Source organism: Zalophus californianus, chromosome 10, assembly GCF_009762305.2.
Source record: "Zalophus californianus isolate mZalCal1 chromosome 10, mZalCal1.pri.v2, whole genome shotgun sequence".
Taxonomy (NCBI): Eukaryota; Metazoa; Chordata; class Mammalia; order Carnivora; family Otariidae; genus Zalophus; species Zalophus californianus.
The window spans coordinates 12,316,435-12,334,365 of record NC_045604.1 but is presented as its reverse complement, the minus strand read 5'-3'; the positions used below and the strand labels follow the sequence as shown (position 1 = coordinate 12,334,365).

The following is a 17,931-nucleotide window of genomic DNA, read 5'->3' as shown; positions in this document are numbered from 1 at the left end:
AGGTAATTTGTTATGCAATAACCGATAACTAAGACCTAGCGTGTACTCATCTGCATCCTTTTAAACACACTTATTCAACTGTTTGAAGACGCCCTGTTTAAGAGAACAGACGTGTATCTGAAGAGCCAAAGCAGAACTTCAGAAAGTTGGATTTCAGAAGTTCCTTGGAAGGAAATGTAATACGGAGCAAAGAGCACTGGCCTTGGGAAGCTGGGAAGGCCCAGGCTCTCATCCCAGGCCTCCCACTTCTCGCTAGGCCATCTGGGTTAACAGACGACCCCATCTCCCGGGCTGCTGTGTTTTGCCCCACAGACAGTCACCCCAGGTACCTTCTAATGGACTTTCTAGACCCAACTATCTAGGACTGTAGGTCACCTAGTGTGACTGCCAGTTAGGATAAAGCTCCTCATCCTTTAGTGCACTGCAAATTGGACATCAGGGGCTGTACGTTTTTCCACAGGGGCGCCCCCCCCGCCCCCATGGGTGACTCAGTCGGTTGAGCGTCTGCCTTAGGCTCAGGTCATGATCCTGGGGTCCTGGGGTTGAGCCCTGTATCAGGCTCCCTGCTCAGCGGGAAGTCTGCTTCTCCCTCTGCCCCTCCCCCCCGGCTCTCTCCCCCATCTCAAATAAATAAAATCTTAAAAGTTTTTCCACATACTCACACATAGTCTGCTACCCTGTAGTTTCTGCCCAGCGATCTTAGTTATTATAAGGGTCTGCTCTACATGGGGGCCTTTGGGGTGGGGGATGTGTATGCACATCTGTAACACCATTTAGTATTTACTATGCTGCAGACACTGCTAAGCCCTTCATGTGCAGTATGTCGCTTCACCCTCACAACAACCATAAAGTAGGCCCTGGAATCAGCACTTGCGAATGAGAAAGCGGAGGCTAGGGGAAACGCAGGAAGACTCACTAGTCTAGTAAATGGCAGGGCAGGGTCCTGACTGACTAGCCACACCGCACTGCCTCTGTCTGCATGAGGCCCAGGCGGGCTCAGGCACCGCAGCACGATATGGGCTGAGACCGCTGTGCTTGTCCAGTTCTGGATGTGTTCGGTTTCACAAACTCCCTTTTTGGGGGGAGGACTGAGCTAGGCACTTCATTTTGGATTTAAAAAAAAAAAAAACAAAAAACTCGAGGTCTAGTGACGGTGAGGAATGGACGGATGTGATTTAAGGAAGAATCGACAAGAATGACTTACAGTCAATGTGGGACTTGAAGGGAAGTTTCAAGAACTCCAAGGTTTCCCATCTGCACCAGCACACAAGTGAGCACCCACTCTACTGGGGGTTTAGGAAGAACAGGGGTTTAGGAAGAACAGCGGTTTAGGTCCAGGGCAGGGGGGCTGAGGGGTGGAGGTGTGTTAGATAGGAGGTGTCTCAAGTCGCACAGCCCATCCGAAGAGAGACAGTCGATAGAAATACACGCTTCAGGGGCGTGCAGTTGGTTAAGGGTCTGACTCTTGATTTCGGCTCAGGTCATGATCTCAGGGTTGTGAGATCGAGCCCTGTGTTGGGCTCTGTGCTCAGAGCAGAGGCTGCTTGGGGACTCTCTCTCTCTCTCTCTCTCTCACCCCCCCCTGCCCTTCCTGCTCGCGCTCATGCACTCTCTCTCTCAAGCAAATAAATCTTTAAAAAAAAAAAGGAAATATACACTTCAAATTCAGGTGACAGGTCGGGCCTGGAGATACCCAGGAGGGAGAAAATGGGTCTATCTGAGAATATGCAAAACGAGAACGGCAGACAGCTGACAGGGCAAGACTCTGGAACCGGAAGAGTTAAGGGAAGCCAGAATTACAGGCAGCCTGGTAGAGAACAGCGAGCAGAGAGCCCCCAGCAAGTGACCCCCTACACGTCCCAGAAGCACTGAGCAACTTGGATTACAGAAGACAGTCCTGCCTATCGTCCTGCCCGCACCTGCTAAGCCCTTGGCTCCGAGACGGCTCTTAAGGCCTCCGAGGTCCTCACCTTACTATCGAAGAGTGAGAGTGGCTTCACGGCCTTCAGAGAAAACCTCATAACGGCATAGAGGACGGAGCAGAGGACGGAATGGTGCTCCACCAGCGGGTAGTGGATGTGCTTCTGCTCCAGGGCCAGCTCCACTATGGAGGTCGGTCCTTCGACCGTGAGCCATGCGTCCTCCGTATCCAGGACAGGCGCTTGCATTTCATCCCGGCTAACGTCGGCCTACACGTTTGGAGAATTCAGAATTGGAGAAATACGAGCTTGCAAATAAGTATCTTAATGTGCTTACAAGGAAGAAAGTGCAAACCCCTTTTCTCCCCAGGCCCCCAAGCGACAACAAAAAATCAAATCTAGTTCTTCATAAGAAACTGCTATTTGGGGGGCGAGGCTTAAGTCAAAACTTAGAAATGAATAAATGAAAAAAACCTCTTTCTAGAGTCCTTTCTTAAGTCCAATGATTTTAAAAACGTTTAATATCTTAGAGAAGGTTCAGAATGGAAATAGACCTCTTCTACCTCCATCAAAGTCTGAAGAAGATCCAAGCAGGAGCCAAGGAAAGAGGTCACTGCTGTGTCGCTCATCCCCACATCCTGTTTATAAAAAGGAACACGATTAGCACCTGCAGCAAAACTGCTACAGTTACCACCAGAAAAATCAAAAACAGAACACAGCATACCTATGCAATGGACACTCTACGCTGGACAGACAGGCAAGAATTTGAAAGTCAAGGCTTTGGCACATTTTAATTTCTTTCTTGAGATTCAATGGATTTTAAAATTAGGCTTTAAAAAAGATGGTACCGCCATGGGCTTCATAAAAGCTGGTGTTCATGTATCGTAAAGACATGGTGTCATCAGTTGCCACAGATCGTGGCGCTGCTGGTCGCGGGCAAGCTCGCTAAGGTACGCTAATCATGGTACGCAGTCAGATGCCACATGGCAGCCCGACCTGAGAAGTCGTCAGGGAACAGCCTGGTCTGGCCGCAGAGCGCCTTTCAGGGACAGAACTGAACCTTCTAAACAAAACCAGAATCCCCAAGCCTGTGGGCTAAAGACCACACTCGTGCTGTGGGCAACAGGTCATTCCTGTTGACTCCAAGGTGCCCCTGCGTTCACCACCTTCTTTAAACCCAACAACCAGGAAATCCCTCACATCCTAAGTACTTCATCCTTGCGTCATTCAGTGTGTGTGTGTATTTCCAAAGGGGTGTGTGTGTGTGTGTGTGTGTGTGTGTGTGTGTGTGTGTGTGTGTGTGTGTGTGTTTCCAAAGTTCTGGGCAAAAGTGCTAACTTTTGCTTAATCACCAGCCTCAAACAGAAGCCCAGCATCCGTGGGCTGGAATCTTATTGAAGACCATTTGTACAATGGGTATTACATAAAGTAGATAAAATTCCCTCATGCATCTGCTTCCATGGGACATTGGGTGCTGCAGTTATAAATTTCTAGTTGGAAGGGACCTGACAATCTGGAAAGGTAAATTAAAACTGGCCATAGTTCATGACCAGTTTCCTTAACATCATATTGTCCTTCCATGTTTCTCATCTCCTGATAGGTCTTCAAAATGGTAAAAGGCAAAGTCCACCCCTGCAGTGAATGAGGTGCTACGTAAGGCGCAGGATGAACAGCTCCACATCCAGTTAAGGGAGATTCACTTACCCTTCGGCATAGCCTGTCCTTTGGTGATTTTCCAACCTAAGAACAGGACACAAAATACTATATTTATTTAACAATTTAAATAAAAAGGCATTACTATGGTACTATAGGAAGTAAAAAAGCAAGCAAATTAAAAAAACTCAGCTATAAATAAATGTTGGTTCTATTCATTTATTACAAAATGCAATTAACTTTGTGGTAGAACTTAAAAATATATTATGAAAAATATATCACTGGGCTCACAAAATAATCCTTTTCAGAAATAATATTTTTGAATTAAAAAAAAAAAAACACTAAAAATCTGGTCCTCACTTTGTACAAATAACTGTTGCCTTAAAATCCAGAACCAAACTCAAGGCTATGAATAAAGAGCACCTAAGAATTTTGCTTGTTGATAAGGATACACAATAATGTTAAGTGGTCAGAAAAAAGGAAAAACAATCTGGTGTGGACAGAAGTCATATTCCTAGCTCAGAAAACAGGATGATTTTCTTGATTCGGTAAGTACTTGGTGAGTTCTACTGCATAGTTTATACAACAGGGTAATAAGTGGGAGATGAAGTTCTGTTCTTCGGGAACATGGCTTGGTAAGAATTCCTAGGAGGCAGGAGATCGATCAGGGAAGACGGGACTCCAGCACCAAGGACTCTGCCTCGCTGCCTCTCACTGAGATCACTGCAGCGGCCTTCAAACAACCACACTCGGGCCATCCCAATCCCAACATGTTTCACTGTTGCCAGAATCATCTTTTTAAAATGCAAATGTGAATGTATCATTCCTTTGCTTACAACTGCCCCAGTGTCTTTAAGATAAAATCACAGCTACCACTTACTGAGCCCTCACACTAGCAGCCAGACCCTATGCTGGGCAGTTTACACAGTGTTAGAAAACCCCAAATCCACAGTCTGCACAGGAAATACTCCCTGCTCCGCTTCCCGCTCCTTCCTCCGGCCTGTGCTTCCAGCACACGAAGCTCCTCGCAGCCCTGAGCCAAATATGGATTCTGCTGGAATACGTTTCCTTCTCACCTACAGCTTCCCATGGACTCACGCATCCTCCACAATTCAGCTCAGAAGCCTTCCCTTTATCGCGTTTTTTAACTTCCTCTTCTCAGTCCCCAAAGCACCCTATCTACCTTTTAGGCTGTGAGTCCCTGGAGGGCAGCGGCTGGGACTTGCGACTCCGCAACCACAGCACTTAGCACAGTCCCTGGCATATAAGAGATACTTATAATAAATATCGAATGAATCATCAAAACTCTCTGCGTCCTCGTTGAGGACTGTTTAAATTCAAAGCCACGTCGCGAGGCTCAAGCGTGGCTGTCGATGTGAGAGCGGTATAAAACCACAGTGACACCACCTAAAAGGCTTCGCACACACTACTCTTCTCCCGGAAGATGGCAGCTGGAGGGGAAGGCGAACGCAAGGGCAGCAGCAAGGCCGAAAGGAGCGAGTTGGGGACAAACAACATTGAAGCAGGCCGGGAAGGTGAGCACATGGGGAAAAACCAGGTTTAACTAGAAAAACGTGTTACCAGTAACAGCAAAGAAAGCATTTGCAGGGGAGCGGTGGCCCAAAGTGGGTCTGAATGTAGTGCTCATGGTTTAGGAATGTCCGTCCATGAACATTTGAAAGAACATGGTGTCATTATGGTACCAACTCTCCTGACACCCGCCTACCTGATGCCGCTTACATTCCTGCCGGGCCTGGGAACACTGACCAGGCCCCCCCACGCCCCACCCTGGTGCCCAGCGGGGGGAGCAGCGGCGAGTCCTGCACCCGCGTGTGAGGTCTGTTCCTAACGCTACTTAGGCTGCTTGTCATATGTAATAATGGAATGATGTCACTTAATTAAGGAACTGATAAAATGTGAGTGAGGAAAAAAAAGGGAGTTGTTATACGAATACCAGGTTGAGTGCTTTAAAAAACTGTACGGAGTAGCTGACTCCTAGCTCTACTGGAGGAGATGCAGAGGAAGCAACTACAAAGATGAGGGCATAAATTTTAAAATCTAAAGATTTTGTACTCAGACTGCATCACTACTTTATAAAGAAATAGGATCTAGAAATCACACGCAAGGCATCAGCAGTGAGTTTTCTGTAGGAAAACCAAAGAAGGATGGCAGCTGACCCCATTCAAAGAAAATACCTTGGGCCTACATCCCAAGATTGATGAGTTCACTGTACATTTGTACACTTTAATTAAAAATAAGGTGCAAATCCTTCCTTCAATCAAGCACAAGTCTCACTCTCTTTGCTTAAGAGGCTTTTAAAGGAAAGTACTCTCGAGGATCTGGGAGGTGGTTCTTCAGGTCATCAAAATGCCAGCCCTGGGCACTACACTTAACTGAGCATTGGTAAAATGTAATATCAAATAAAAAACAGTCTAACAAGACCCACTGTAAATAATCTAATATCAATCAAAGAAAATAAACAAGTATATGAAATTTAAAATTACCTTATCCATCAAGTATGTAGCAGCAGAAAACCTTTTCACCAAGAATGTATTCCACATCATCAGAGCAATGCCTAGACAGCAAGTATAAGTAGTAATTAGAAGGCTTATCTGTTTTTTCTTTTATCATACTTAACAAATTACTGTTTTTCCTAAGCTTATAGAGCTATATGGGCTATTTGATTTAGATATCATTTCTTACATCTTATGTAATATTTGTAAAATTGATAAAAACCTTTATCTTCAATGATAATCAGAACTGAGCTGTGTAAGAGGATATCCAAATGGCCAATAAGCCTAAGAAAAGATCCATATCATTAGTTATGAGAGAAATACAAATTAAAATCACAAAGAAATATCATTACACAACCAACACAAAGGCTAAATTTTCTTTTAATGACAGCACCAAGTGTCGGGGAAGATAAGGAAACAATTGGAAAGTTCACAGATTGCTGGGGGCATCAGAAAGTGATAAAACCACTTGGAAAACTGGCCATATCTACTAACGCTAACTATGTGTCTACCATATAACCCAGCAATTCTACCGCATAAAGGAACACAAAGATATGTATAAGAGTGTTGACAATAGCTTTCTTCAAAACAGCCAAACAAGAGAAACAGCCCAATGTCCAAAACTGATTTTTTTTCATAGGTAACCACCAAATAAAGTGACATATGAGGAAGTAATAAAAAACAAAATACAAAAACAACCACACAAAAAATCTGGGCTATATACTTCCATATTCAATAAACCATGGCATCAAAATTTCTAAAACTGTTGTCAATTAGCTTCAACATGACATTTCCCATGCGGTCCTTACTCCGCAGGGGGCTGCTTCTGCATCTAGGGGTGAGGGCCTCAGGGGCTGTGGAGCAGCCAGGAGGCTGACTCCCTGTACAAACAGGTAAGTTGTTAAATACTAGCCCAGTAGAATTCTCTAGAGACCCTATTTTCCAAATGAGTCACTTTCAGTCTTCTTTTTTCCTCCCAGGAAGAAGGTAAGAGTCTAAGAGATGAATAAAATTTTCAACTTTTCTTCACATAAAATGAGACATTTTAGAATTTCTCTAATTTGATGTCATACCACCTGCGAGAAGGTGGTACCAGTGAAGAGTAAGTAGCTTCCCTAAAATTCATCACACGGACAGCAAGTTGATACCTCCCTCTATGTGGCGCAACATCTAGTGTCACCACTTAGTAAAATAACTAAGTAGCCTCGTGCCGAGCCCCTCCATTACTTCTTCCGGGGAAACCCATCTATTTAATGGAAGCCGCAGCCTGTTTACAACTTTTCCACCACAATGTCAAGGACGCACCAGCAGCCCATTACGGCAGCCAATGGAGAACATTCACATGAATTAAAAGCAGCCCAAGACTGTTTGTACTGTATGATATTCTTAGGCTCTTGGCTACCTAACTCTTTCATCAGCAACTTCAGTCCTGACAAGCCTAGCCCTCTTTCCTTATCTACCTGTGACCTAAAAAGAAAATCAGTGGTTTATATTGAATATTCTCCTTACATCGCCCCTCACATCCCCTTCCAAATAGCATTTTTCCAAGCAGGTAAAAGACCAGTACTTTGCATGTCACGATACACATACACATACACATACACAGTTATGTGTTAGGAGGTAGGACCATCAAATAAAAACTTAACAGAATATGAACTTAAAGATTCCTGCCTCTTTTGAATCCACCAGTTATATTTTTAACGCTTATTTACTTACCATTCTGAACATGTGCATTAAGAATGTGCTTCAGGTGTTCTATTGACCTAACGAAAAAACGTGCTTCCTTACGTACAGGGAGGAAAAGAGAGAGAGAGAGGGAAAAAAAGAGGTATCATTTAACAGACGTTTCAAACACAATGGTGACTTCTTACATAAATTTCAACATAAAGCTGCCCAGGAATGTGGTGATAAGAACATGGAAGGCAAAAGAAAATTTTTCATAGGACAGTGTCAACGGTCTCTCCTAAATTCACATTATCTATATGACGATTGATACCTAGAAAAACCCCAGGTCATATATACTGACATCTGGAGTCAAAAGTCACTGTGGCTTGTGACAGGACAGCAGTGTTTTCTCTAATAAATACTTGAATTTCACACAGATGTGGGTTTACTTTGTCGCAAATATCATTCAGTCATTATTCTACAAATATTTATTGAGCAACTACTATGCACCAGGCTGTCTGAGGCGCCAGAGATACTGTAATGAACAGAGACCCAAATCCTTGCCCTCACTGAGGTTACATTCTAGCAAGGGAGCTGAATAAATATGGTAAGTAAATTATACAGTAGGTTAGTGAGGTGCCAAGGAGATAAACTAAAGCAGTGAAGGGAAGCATGTCTGAAATTCAACTCCTTCTAAATCGAGGTAGTTGCTTACATAACACTCATATATAGCATGTAAAACTGATGAAATCATCCAGATCTTTGCTAAATAATTTTATAGCTACAAACACTAAACATATCACCTTTGATAACACATATTGTAGTTAGCAATTTCCCACAGATAATTTCAATTGTTTTGATCCTAAGGAAGCTGTGTGTAAAATGGTGGAACTGGGGCAGGGGTCAGATAGGGCAAAGAGAATTATTTAACAAGAAAAAAAAAAAACAAGAGATATGGCCACTTATTTGAAATATTAACAATTTAAATAGACAATGATAACGCCAGTCAAAATGTCAGGCACTATGCATGCATTTTCTCTAGAAACTGCTACAACCCTTCAAGACAGCTACAAGTCCTCACTTACTTTTAGCAGAAAAATCAAGAACAAAGGTTCAGAAGTGTTCCCAGAGGTCATACAGCTGGTGAGTAAGAGGCAATGGGGCTTGACCTCAGCTCTGTGTCTGCAAGCTGCCTTCAGTTTATAAATGAATGATGTAAAACAGAGTTTTCTTCTTACATATCACTGTTAGACCTGAATCTGGAATTAATCTATTCAGATTTTAGAAACTATTATGTCCTTATTATAGTCCTAACATTCTTTTTTCATGTAGGAAAAATCTTCATTTAAGTAGAGAGCCCAAACACAATTATCATTCAGGCCAAGAGCAGGCCACTGAAGAGGGTAACTTGAGGGCCATCAGGAGGGTCCCCTGTGCTAAAATCACTTTTTGGTCAAGATTTAATTGATCAAAGCCCATTCCTTTGTTTAAAGCACTTTTTTAAAAAATCTTTTCCTTTAATATGTAAGTGATTATGTATTAAAGACAACATTTTTTGGGGGGAGGCAGAGTATCATTAATTAATGTATTAGTGTGAATTGGTTCATCAGTGAGATTTTTTTCTTCAAAAGTGCAACCTGACATAAGGTCAATAAAGTATTTTGCTTTGAGAGGGATAATTTACCAGAGCACTGACTAGGGAGACCTAAGTGAAGGACTTATTGGCAAAGAGGAATATCCATCCTATGTTTTTACATCTTACTTAATCCTGGCATCAATCCTGAAGGACTGGCACCTTCATTAAAAAAAAAAAAAAAAATGTAGAGGGAGGAACAGTTTCTGAGATTCAGTGACTGGCCCAAACCCAGACACTTGTCAGAAATTCAGCTAGGACCCAAATTCAGGTCTCCTGCTCCCCAGCTTGGGGCCTTCTTCCTATTCTGCTTCCAGACTATGATTGTCCTGGGAGAGAAAGTGGCAGAAAATGATGCCCCAGCAGAGAGCTGAAAAGGCATAGGCTAACCTTGGACTAGAGTCAGCCTTGTACACAGCATGGCTTTCTTGATTTTTCTGAGACAAACATAAGAGAAGTGATGAACAAACAGGGATATCTAAACAAGCAGACACTAGGTTAACATCAGGATCTTCACCCTGGCTTTTATCATGGTAACTACGATATTAAAAAGTTTCTATTAGAGGGGGGTGGGGGGATGGGTTAGCCTGGTGATGGTATTGAGGAGGGCATGTCCTGCGTGGAGTCCTGGGTGTTATGCACCAACAATGAATCATGGAACACTAACATCAAAAACTAATGATGTAATGTATGGTGATTAACATAACAATAAAACAATTTAAAGTAAAAAAACAAGTATTAAGCAGGTGCCGTCTCATGCAGGAATTCATAAGGAAATAAAAAATACACTTATCACAACCTAACTAGGATGGGACAAAACACACTGGCTTTAAAGACAAAGAAACCTAGGCTTAAATCCTGGCCCAGACCCTGGCAGCAGTGTGCCCTGGGGCATGGAACTGAACTTCTCTGAGCCTAGTTTTCTCTTTGCCAGAGTGGGGTAGCGACAATTTCCACACCTCACAGGTTCTCTGTGAGGACTGAGAGAGAATGCATGAAAAAGGCCTAGCACAGCTCCTGGTACAGAGGCAGCCCAAGGGGGAAAAGTCCAGTGTTTACAGTAAGTTACTGAATTAAACAGTCCCACATATATACAACATGAGCACAACAACAGAATTAACAGGAAGGAAGGGGCGAGAATCTTACCTCTGGATCTTTATTCCACTGCACAACATACTCCCAACAGCAATGTGCGTGCAGCACGTCTAGCTCAAGGCTACACGGAAACTGCTTATAGGCTAAATGCAGCAAGTCTGAAAGCCACAGGAGAGTGACAGATTTATTATTCTTTCCATAACAAAGACGCAGCCACATCCCCTCCACTCTGGACTGCATATTTCTCCATATTTATGGATTACCTGGTATAGCTCCTAGGTTCATGTCCATCTCTGACACTTCAAGTAAACCTCCGTTAATACCTTCTTTGGGTTCATCTGGGTTTTCTGCATCTCCTTCCTTATTAGCCAGTTTTAATAATTCAGGGCTGAAGTCCTGTTTAAATATCCACTTGGCTACGCTGTCTGCAATGCCACCTACAGTGTGGAGATAAGAAAATGAACATTTAGGGCGCCTGGGTGGCTCAGTTGGTTGGGCGACTGCCTTTGGCTCAGGTCATGATCCTGGAGTCCTGGGATCGAGTCCCGCATCGGGCTCCCTGCTCGGCAGGGAGTCTGCTTCTCCCTCTGACCCTCCTCCCTCTCATGCTCTCTTTCTCTATCTCATTCTCTCTCTCAAATAAATAAATAAAATCTTTAAAAATAAAAAAAAGAAAATGAACATTTACAGTGTTCACCAAAAACGGCAAGGGCAAGTGGGGTCCTGGTATCTAAGGACAGCTCTATACTCCCATATGAGATAAATACAAATGCACATACCTATTTGTCTGTACACCACACAGCTTCTATGTCCACAAATTCAAAATATACTTTATCAGACACAGATGAAGGGGTGAATACCTCTTTAAAACACTTTCTTTCTTTCATTCTTTTAAGATTTTATTTATTTGTTTGACAGAGACAGACACAGCGAGAGAGGGAACACAAGCAGGGGGAGTGGGAGAGGGAGAAGCAGGCCTCCTGCCGAGCAGGGAGCCCGATGCGGGGCTCGATCCCAGAACCCTGGGGTCATAACCTGAGCCGAAGGCAGACGCTTAACGGCTGAGCCACCCAGGCGCCCCCATTTATTTTTTTAAAAAAGATTTTATTTATCTGAGAGAGAGACAGAGGGAGTGAAAGAGAGCACAAGCAGGGGAAGGGCAGAGGGAGAAGCAGACTTCCCGGGGAGCAGGGAGCCCGACACAGGGCTCAATCCCAGGACTCCGGGATCAAGACCTGAGCCGAAGGCAGACGCTTAATAGACTGAACCACCCAGGCGCCCCTAAAGCATTTTCATTTACATGTAAGTGAAACAGACTGATTAGTATGATACCTGTCTAGGCTTCTTAGGGCAACATATTACTTTTAATAGTCAACTAACTTGCCTACATGGAATATTTATGGGCAAAATTTAGCCACATCTAAGAAACATGATGCTATCCCATGTTTCAATCATTGACACAGGCCAAAAAATTCTAAATGCAAACTGAAAAACACTCAAGACAAAGAGTCCTGTTTATTACCTAAACCAAATTATACATTCTTCTGTAATTTATCAACACCTTTTCTTTCTTCCTATTTTGATTCAAATATAAACCTTTCCACAAAAAAGAACGCTTCACAGTAAAATCACCATTATCAGGGATAATAAATGGCAGCAGTGTGCTGGGTATTCCAATTTCTTATGTTTGACTTCCAAATCATTTGGTAATTTCCATTCCAGAATCAAGCCCTTGCTTATATTGCTTAGGTTAATATCACAATGATGGTCCTACCCTATCAGCAGGTGGCAGCAAGGAGTGTAGAGTTTATAATTTAAAATTTTTCACAAGTCTTTTTTTTTTTAAACATAATTTATTTAAACTTAAAAAAAAGAAGTTTCCATTTGCATGGAGTATCTTTTCCCATCCCTTCACTTTCAGTCTCTGTGTGTCCATCCATCTAAAGTGAGTCTCTAGGCACCATATATATGGGTCTTGTTTTTTTTTCACCCATTCAGCCACCTTCTGTCTTTTGATTGGAGAATTTAGCACATTTATAATTAAAGTCATTACTGGGAGGTGTTGCTCATTGCCATGTTATTCTCTGGCTGCTTTAATCATTCCTCTGTTCCTTTATTCTTCTCTTGCTCTCTTCCTCTGTGGTTTGATAACTTTCTTTGGTGGTATGCTTATAGTCCTTTATCTTTTGTGTATTTACTACAGGTTTTTGCTTTGTGGTTACCATGAGCTTAGAACTAACAACTTATATCTGCAGCCGTCTGGCTGGGTGAGTTCTACTGCCCTGTCTTTGGGTCCACTGGTCCTTCCTTCTGCCTCACCGAGTCTGCTGCTGAAACCCTCTAGCACATACTGAGTTCAGTTACTGTATTCTTCAGCTCTGCGATGTCTACTTATTTTCCATCTCCTTGAAGTTATCACTATGTTCATCCATTCTTCTCCCCAGTTTGGTGAGCATTTTCCTGACTATAATTTTGGACTTTTTATCAGGAAAATGACTTGTCTCCATTTGATTAAGGTTTTTCCCCCCCCCCGAAGTTTTATCTTGTTCTTGGACTTGTAACATATTTCTCTATTTCTACCTTTTGCTTGATTCTTCCAGTCTTCAAGGAGTGGCCTTGTGCAGGAGATGAAACTTGTCATTTATCCAAGCAGCCTAGTAGATTTTTAAAAGCTCCCAGTAGCTGAGGATGTGACAAGACCAGCCAGTGTCCTATAAGAGAGGATCTTCACCACCTACATTCAGGCTGACTGAAAGCCAGAACCTCAGGTATCAGCTTTTTTCTATTTTAAGATTTATTTATTTATATGAGAGAGAGAAGCACATACAACACAAGTGAGAAGGGCAGAGGGAGAGAGACTCTCAAGTAGACTCCACGCCGAGCACAGAGCCTGGGGTGGGGCTCAATCTCACGACCTGAGCCAAAACCAAGGGTCGGACGCTGAACCAAATGCACCACCAAGGCAACTTGTCAGACATCAGCTTTTAAAAGTATGCAAATATATACAGTCCTGTAGGACCACAAGCATAAGCTCCACTGGCCACCAGAGCCAGGGGATCTGGAGATGTCCCCTGGGTGGCAGTCACAAAAACCAGAGCTCCAAACAAATGTATAAGCTCTTTCTGGGTTATACTGGCAAACTGGGACAAGGCAGAAGGCAAGTACCACGATGGCATCCACAGCCTATGTTCCTTGAGAGCAGCTCCGGAGGCCACTACATGTGTGCCAAACCTAAAGCCTGCCTCTCAGGCTGAAGCTTACGGTCTTATAAAGAATAAGAAGACACGTTAACTAAATAAAAATCTATAAATACATGGGTATTTATAAATCCAGGAATACAGATAGTCCAGTATCAAATGCCTGACAGAGCTGCTGGTAAAAAGAAAGTACATCAAGACAACTAAAAATTTACGATGCTTATGGTCCTGCAGGATATAAGCACAAGAACCCAATGGTTCCAGGACAGCAGAAAGTGAAAAATCACAGAAGAGGTATAAAGTTCTGTGGAAGTTAGGAGGAAGAAGAAAAAATTTGCAGCTAGTGGATCATGAGCAGTTTCTTAGAGGATGTAGTATTTGAGCCGGGCCTCGAAAGAGGAATAAGTACAATTTAGCATCCAGAATGGGACAGGTGGGGAAAGGGGAGGGGACAGGCTCAGACGTAGAGATGGGGAATCACACAGATGCTTCATCTGAACCACAATCAAGCAACAAGCAAGAAATGGAAAAATGGGTTAGATTCAAAGCCAAAAGTTCTTAGAGAACCAGTTTCTATTTGTTCCAGAAGTTCTCGAATTTCTTAAGTCTCAGAATCTCTTTAAACTCTTAAAAATTACTGACGATCTCAAAGAACTTTAGCTTATGGATTATATTTATCCATATTTATGCTCTTAGAAGTTAAAATTGAGAACATTTTAAAATATTCTTATTAATTCATTTTTAAATACAAATAATAAACCTATTACATGTTAATAACATTTTATGGAAATATATTTCCCAAAGCAAGAAAAGACGTTTAGTGAGAGGAGTAACACTACAACCTTTGCAAATCTCTTCAACTGGCTAGCTTATATCTGGATTCTCCAATCAGCTTCTGCGTTCCGTCTACTGGGATCTGCTGTTCTGGTTGAAGTAAGGGAGGAAAAGCCAGCCTCCCACAGACATGAAGTCGGAAAAGGGAGGGCTCTTGAGGTCCTCTGAGCACTCTTTGAGAACCGCAGCTAATTCTCTAAGGCAGGGGGAAGTAGTGCGGATTCCTGAGCAGGGAACTGACAGAAGCAGACTTTGGGAAGATTAACTGAGAAGAAATAGGCGTTAGGTTATTTTTAATTTTTAAAATCTAAATCTATTTCTCTTTCCCCATCCTTTCAATCATTTCTATAAAAACCACCAGAAATGCCCATACCATAAACATGTAGATCTATAGGTGCAATGCTCAAATAAACTCTGGCTTACCTCTTCCTCCTTCCAGTAATTTTTTGACAGAAAGCCTCGGGAGTGGCTCAGCCTGTAGCGACGACACTTTGGAGGTAGACGAGTTTGCTTTGCTGTGAAGTAAAGTCTGAAGTATGAGACAGTCCTCCAGTTGTTTCAGCAGAAGCTTCCAGTATTCAGTGTCCAGAGAAAGGGCCTCCCAGGAATCGGTGAGGGCCTCAGAATCAGCACCCAAAACTGTTTGGGAAAACTAACAGAAAATGCACTGGTGATACTCTGGCAAAGGTTCTGGATCAACAGTCACTTGAATGAGCTTTTTAACTTGAGAGCGGAAGGACCATCAGGTTATGTCACGAAGCAACACACAAGACTCTGCTTCACAAATATTACCACTTGGCTGGATGGAACATGAGTGACAGGAGGAAACTGGGTTCAGGAGCAACAGTGACAGAGCATGGACGTTTACAGAAAGACCTGTGCCAAGGCCCCCGATTCATGCGATGTGTACTAACAAGTCTGCAGGACCATGTCTGACAAGGGCCACGGTCTTTTCTGTCAGTACCAGGATAGTGCTCACTCTTCAGAAGGCACTCTCCAACATACAGAATGTGTCTCAAATTCCTTCTCTTTCCATTATCATAAACATCTTAAGCCAGTCACGTTGAGTTTAGCGTATCAACTACTGAGACTGACAATGTTAAGTGAATCTCTACAGGCCTATTTAAGTGACTCATCCAATTAAATCCATGCCCCCCTAGGAAAAATTTGATCTACCATGAGATACACGAGATGTTTGTTTTGCTTTTTTAAAAAAAATAAATTTGAGTCTTTGTAAGAGATGAGGAAAACTCACAAAGCAAAAAGTCAATAGGAAACTTCTATTCAAATCTTTCAACACTCTATGCCCAAAACAACTTTGTTTATGGGGGGAGGGTATCGGTACAACTGTAGAATTTAAGAGCTACAGCAAACTCAGAGGCAGCGCAGTCTAACCCTGACCTCCTTCAGATGAAGAACCTGAAGTAGGAGACTCATGTTTGAGGGACCTACCACAAATCCCCGGCTGCTGGCAGAGAGCCAGGTCTCTGGCTGCAGTACTCCAACTGCAGTACTTTTCCCCTCGAGGTGGAAGGTATGAGGTGACGGCAAAGTCCAAGTATGCATGCCATCTAAACAAACACGTTACGGGCAGCACCCCTCACTCCCAAAAAGACAAATGAGAACCTGCTGCACACACATTTCAAACTCTGCATGTTCCGTAACACCAAAGACACTCTAGCCCCAGACAAGGACAAGCAGACTGGACAGGTAGAGATCCAGCCTATCCAAGGACAGGTGCACCCCCGCCCACTTACTTTTTTCTCAGTCATACTGTTCGAGATCTGTGCGGCAACGGAATGCCCAACGTGTGCAGACAACAGAGCAGCTCCGTTGTTCTCAGACTGAATACAAGCCGTGCGCATCTGCTGCCACCAAGGAGATACAGACTGGGAATCCCAGGTCTCATCAATGGCCACTGCGGGCAAAAAGAGAAAGTTAAAAAAGAAACTCTGAGCTCGTTGATTCTGTCTGTTCAACCTTTAACATTAAACATAACATTGAAACTAAATTCCGCAGTGACATATCTGTAAATTTCTGAATTAGAAGATTAACCCACAGGGTGCCTGGGTGGCTCAGTCAGTTAAGTGCCTGCTTTCAGCTCAGCTCATTTTCAAGAGCCGTGGTCTACATCTCAAGGGCCATGGAACTGCAATAGCCACCAGCCTTTTACCTTTCATCTTGCTCAGAAGGGACAGCATCGTATGAAGACAGCACACAGACTGTGGTTTATCCAAAATATCTTTCTCCTTAGATAGCCAAACACTCAGGAGCAGAGACTGAAATCAAATTTAAATAATTTTCAGTAATAAAAAAACAAAATGCCGCAGTTTTCAAGGAAGCACATGTGTATATGAGGGATTCAGTCCTTCAGGGTGAGAAATAAGGGGCTGCTCATTACATCATGTAACATGAGAGGCAGAACAAGGTACCCTGTCTACTTAAGAAGATTCTTTACCATCTGTTAGATATGGAACTTCCACCGTTTCCATCTCTTCTTTGGGTTAAGCATTGCCTTCTAGGTTGAACCTTGATTAGGGAGCATATTAACAGAAAGGTTACTACCAAGTTAGCATAGATTGCTGAGTAGATTGGTGAGAAGCCACTCAGCTGATGGGAGGAAAGGGAGGATCCGGAGCTGTGGACCTTCCCCCACATTGGCCACAAGGTACTGTGGACTTGGAAGTGGTGAACAGATAAGTAAAACTATCAGATTCTAGTTTTTAAATCACTAATAAGACACGAGAAACAGACTTTATAAGCAAAAACACCTATATCAATGTAAGTGACTTTTAAGATGCCCATGAACCAGCCTATCTACTTAAAACTGAAATATTTTAAGATGTACAAAATTTGCACATAGATAATTCTGGGATAATGAGAACTTCAACAGCATGGCACCGCACCTGTAACTACTAGTGGTTGTGAAAGGCCTGGCTGCTTTAATTCTGCAGGACCTTCATGTAAAAACAAAAACAAAAAAAAAGCTTGAGAATAAAAGGTTGATTACCAGTTTAAATATCTTAGTACAAATACTTTTCAAAAATGAAGAGTAGGAAGTTGAAGTCATGTGTGAAGGAAATGAACTTGGGAGGATGACCGAAGGACCAGGAGATGTTAGTAGTCGCCAGGCATCGCCCTGTCCAATCCCAACCACCACGTGGCAGGAATAGTCTCCCAGATTTTACAAATGACGAAAAGGAAAAGGAACTTACCCAGCACAAAATAGCTAATGAGTCAGGACTGAAGTCTGAACCAAGATCTGCCTGATTCTAACACACGTTTATTCTCTTTAAAAAACTGTACATGTGTATAGACGTGTACATGTACACATAATTTGAATAAAAAATAAACACACACTTTCAAAAGGAGTCTATTTCTCCCTTTTCTGTTCAACCCTCTTAGCTCTCTCTGTCAGCCTC

At 42.8% G+C, this 17,931-nt stretch overlaps 2 protein-coding genes across 5 annotated transcripts in view; one reads left to right on the top strand and one right to left on the bottom strand.

Annotated features, from left to right (window-relative positions):
- The window catches only part of IARS2 (isoleucyl-tRNA synthetase 2, mitochondrial), a 77,183-nt gene extending 64,021 nt beyond the window's left edge, over positions 1–13,162 (top strand). The window contains exon 24 of one of the 3 annotated variants that reach the window (XM_027609751.1): positions 13,079–13,162. In XM_027609751.1, coding sequence (XP_027465552.1) covers positions 13,079–13,147 — 69 coding nt within the window. In that variant the 3' untranslated portion in view covers positions 13,148–13,162. Of the gene's footprint in view, positions 1–3,519; positions 3,580–12,681; positions 12,721–13,078 lie in introns of those variants that run through there. The other 2 variants (XM_027609754.1, XM_027609752.1) reach the window with 2 other exon arrangements.
- RAB3GAP2 (RAB3 GTPase activating non-catalytic protein subunit 2) overlaps positions 1–17,931 on the bottom strand; it is a 93,366-nt gene that overhangs the window by 2,826 nt on the left and 72,609 nt on the right. For both annotated transcript variants that reach the window (XM_027609748.2, XM_027609749.2), the window contains 10 exons: positions 16,683–16,788; positions 16,267–16,427; positions 14,933–15,161; positions 10,742–10,915; positions 10,530–10,636; positions 7,802–7,868; positions 6,077–6,147; positions 3,624–3,659; positions 2,483–2,557; positions 1,971–2,189 (listed from right to left, as the gene is read on the bottom strand). In XM_027609748.2, the coding sequence (XP_027465549.2) occupies positions 1,971–2,189; positions 2,483–2,557; positions 3,624–3,659; positions 6,077–6,147; positions 7,802–7,868; positions 10,530–10,636; positions 10,742–10,915; positions 14,933–15,161; positions 16,267–16,427; positions 16,683–16,788 (1,245 nt within the window). The remainder of the gene's footprint in view (positions 1–1,970; positions 2,190–2,482; positions 2,558–3,623; positions 3,660–6,076; positions 6,148–7,801; positions 7,869–10,529; positions 10,637–10,741; positions 10,916–14,932; positions 15,162–16,266; positions 16,428–16,682; positions 16,789–17,931) is intronic.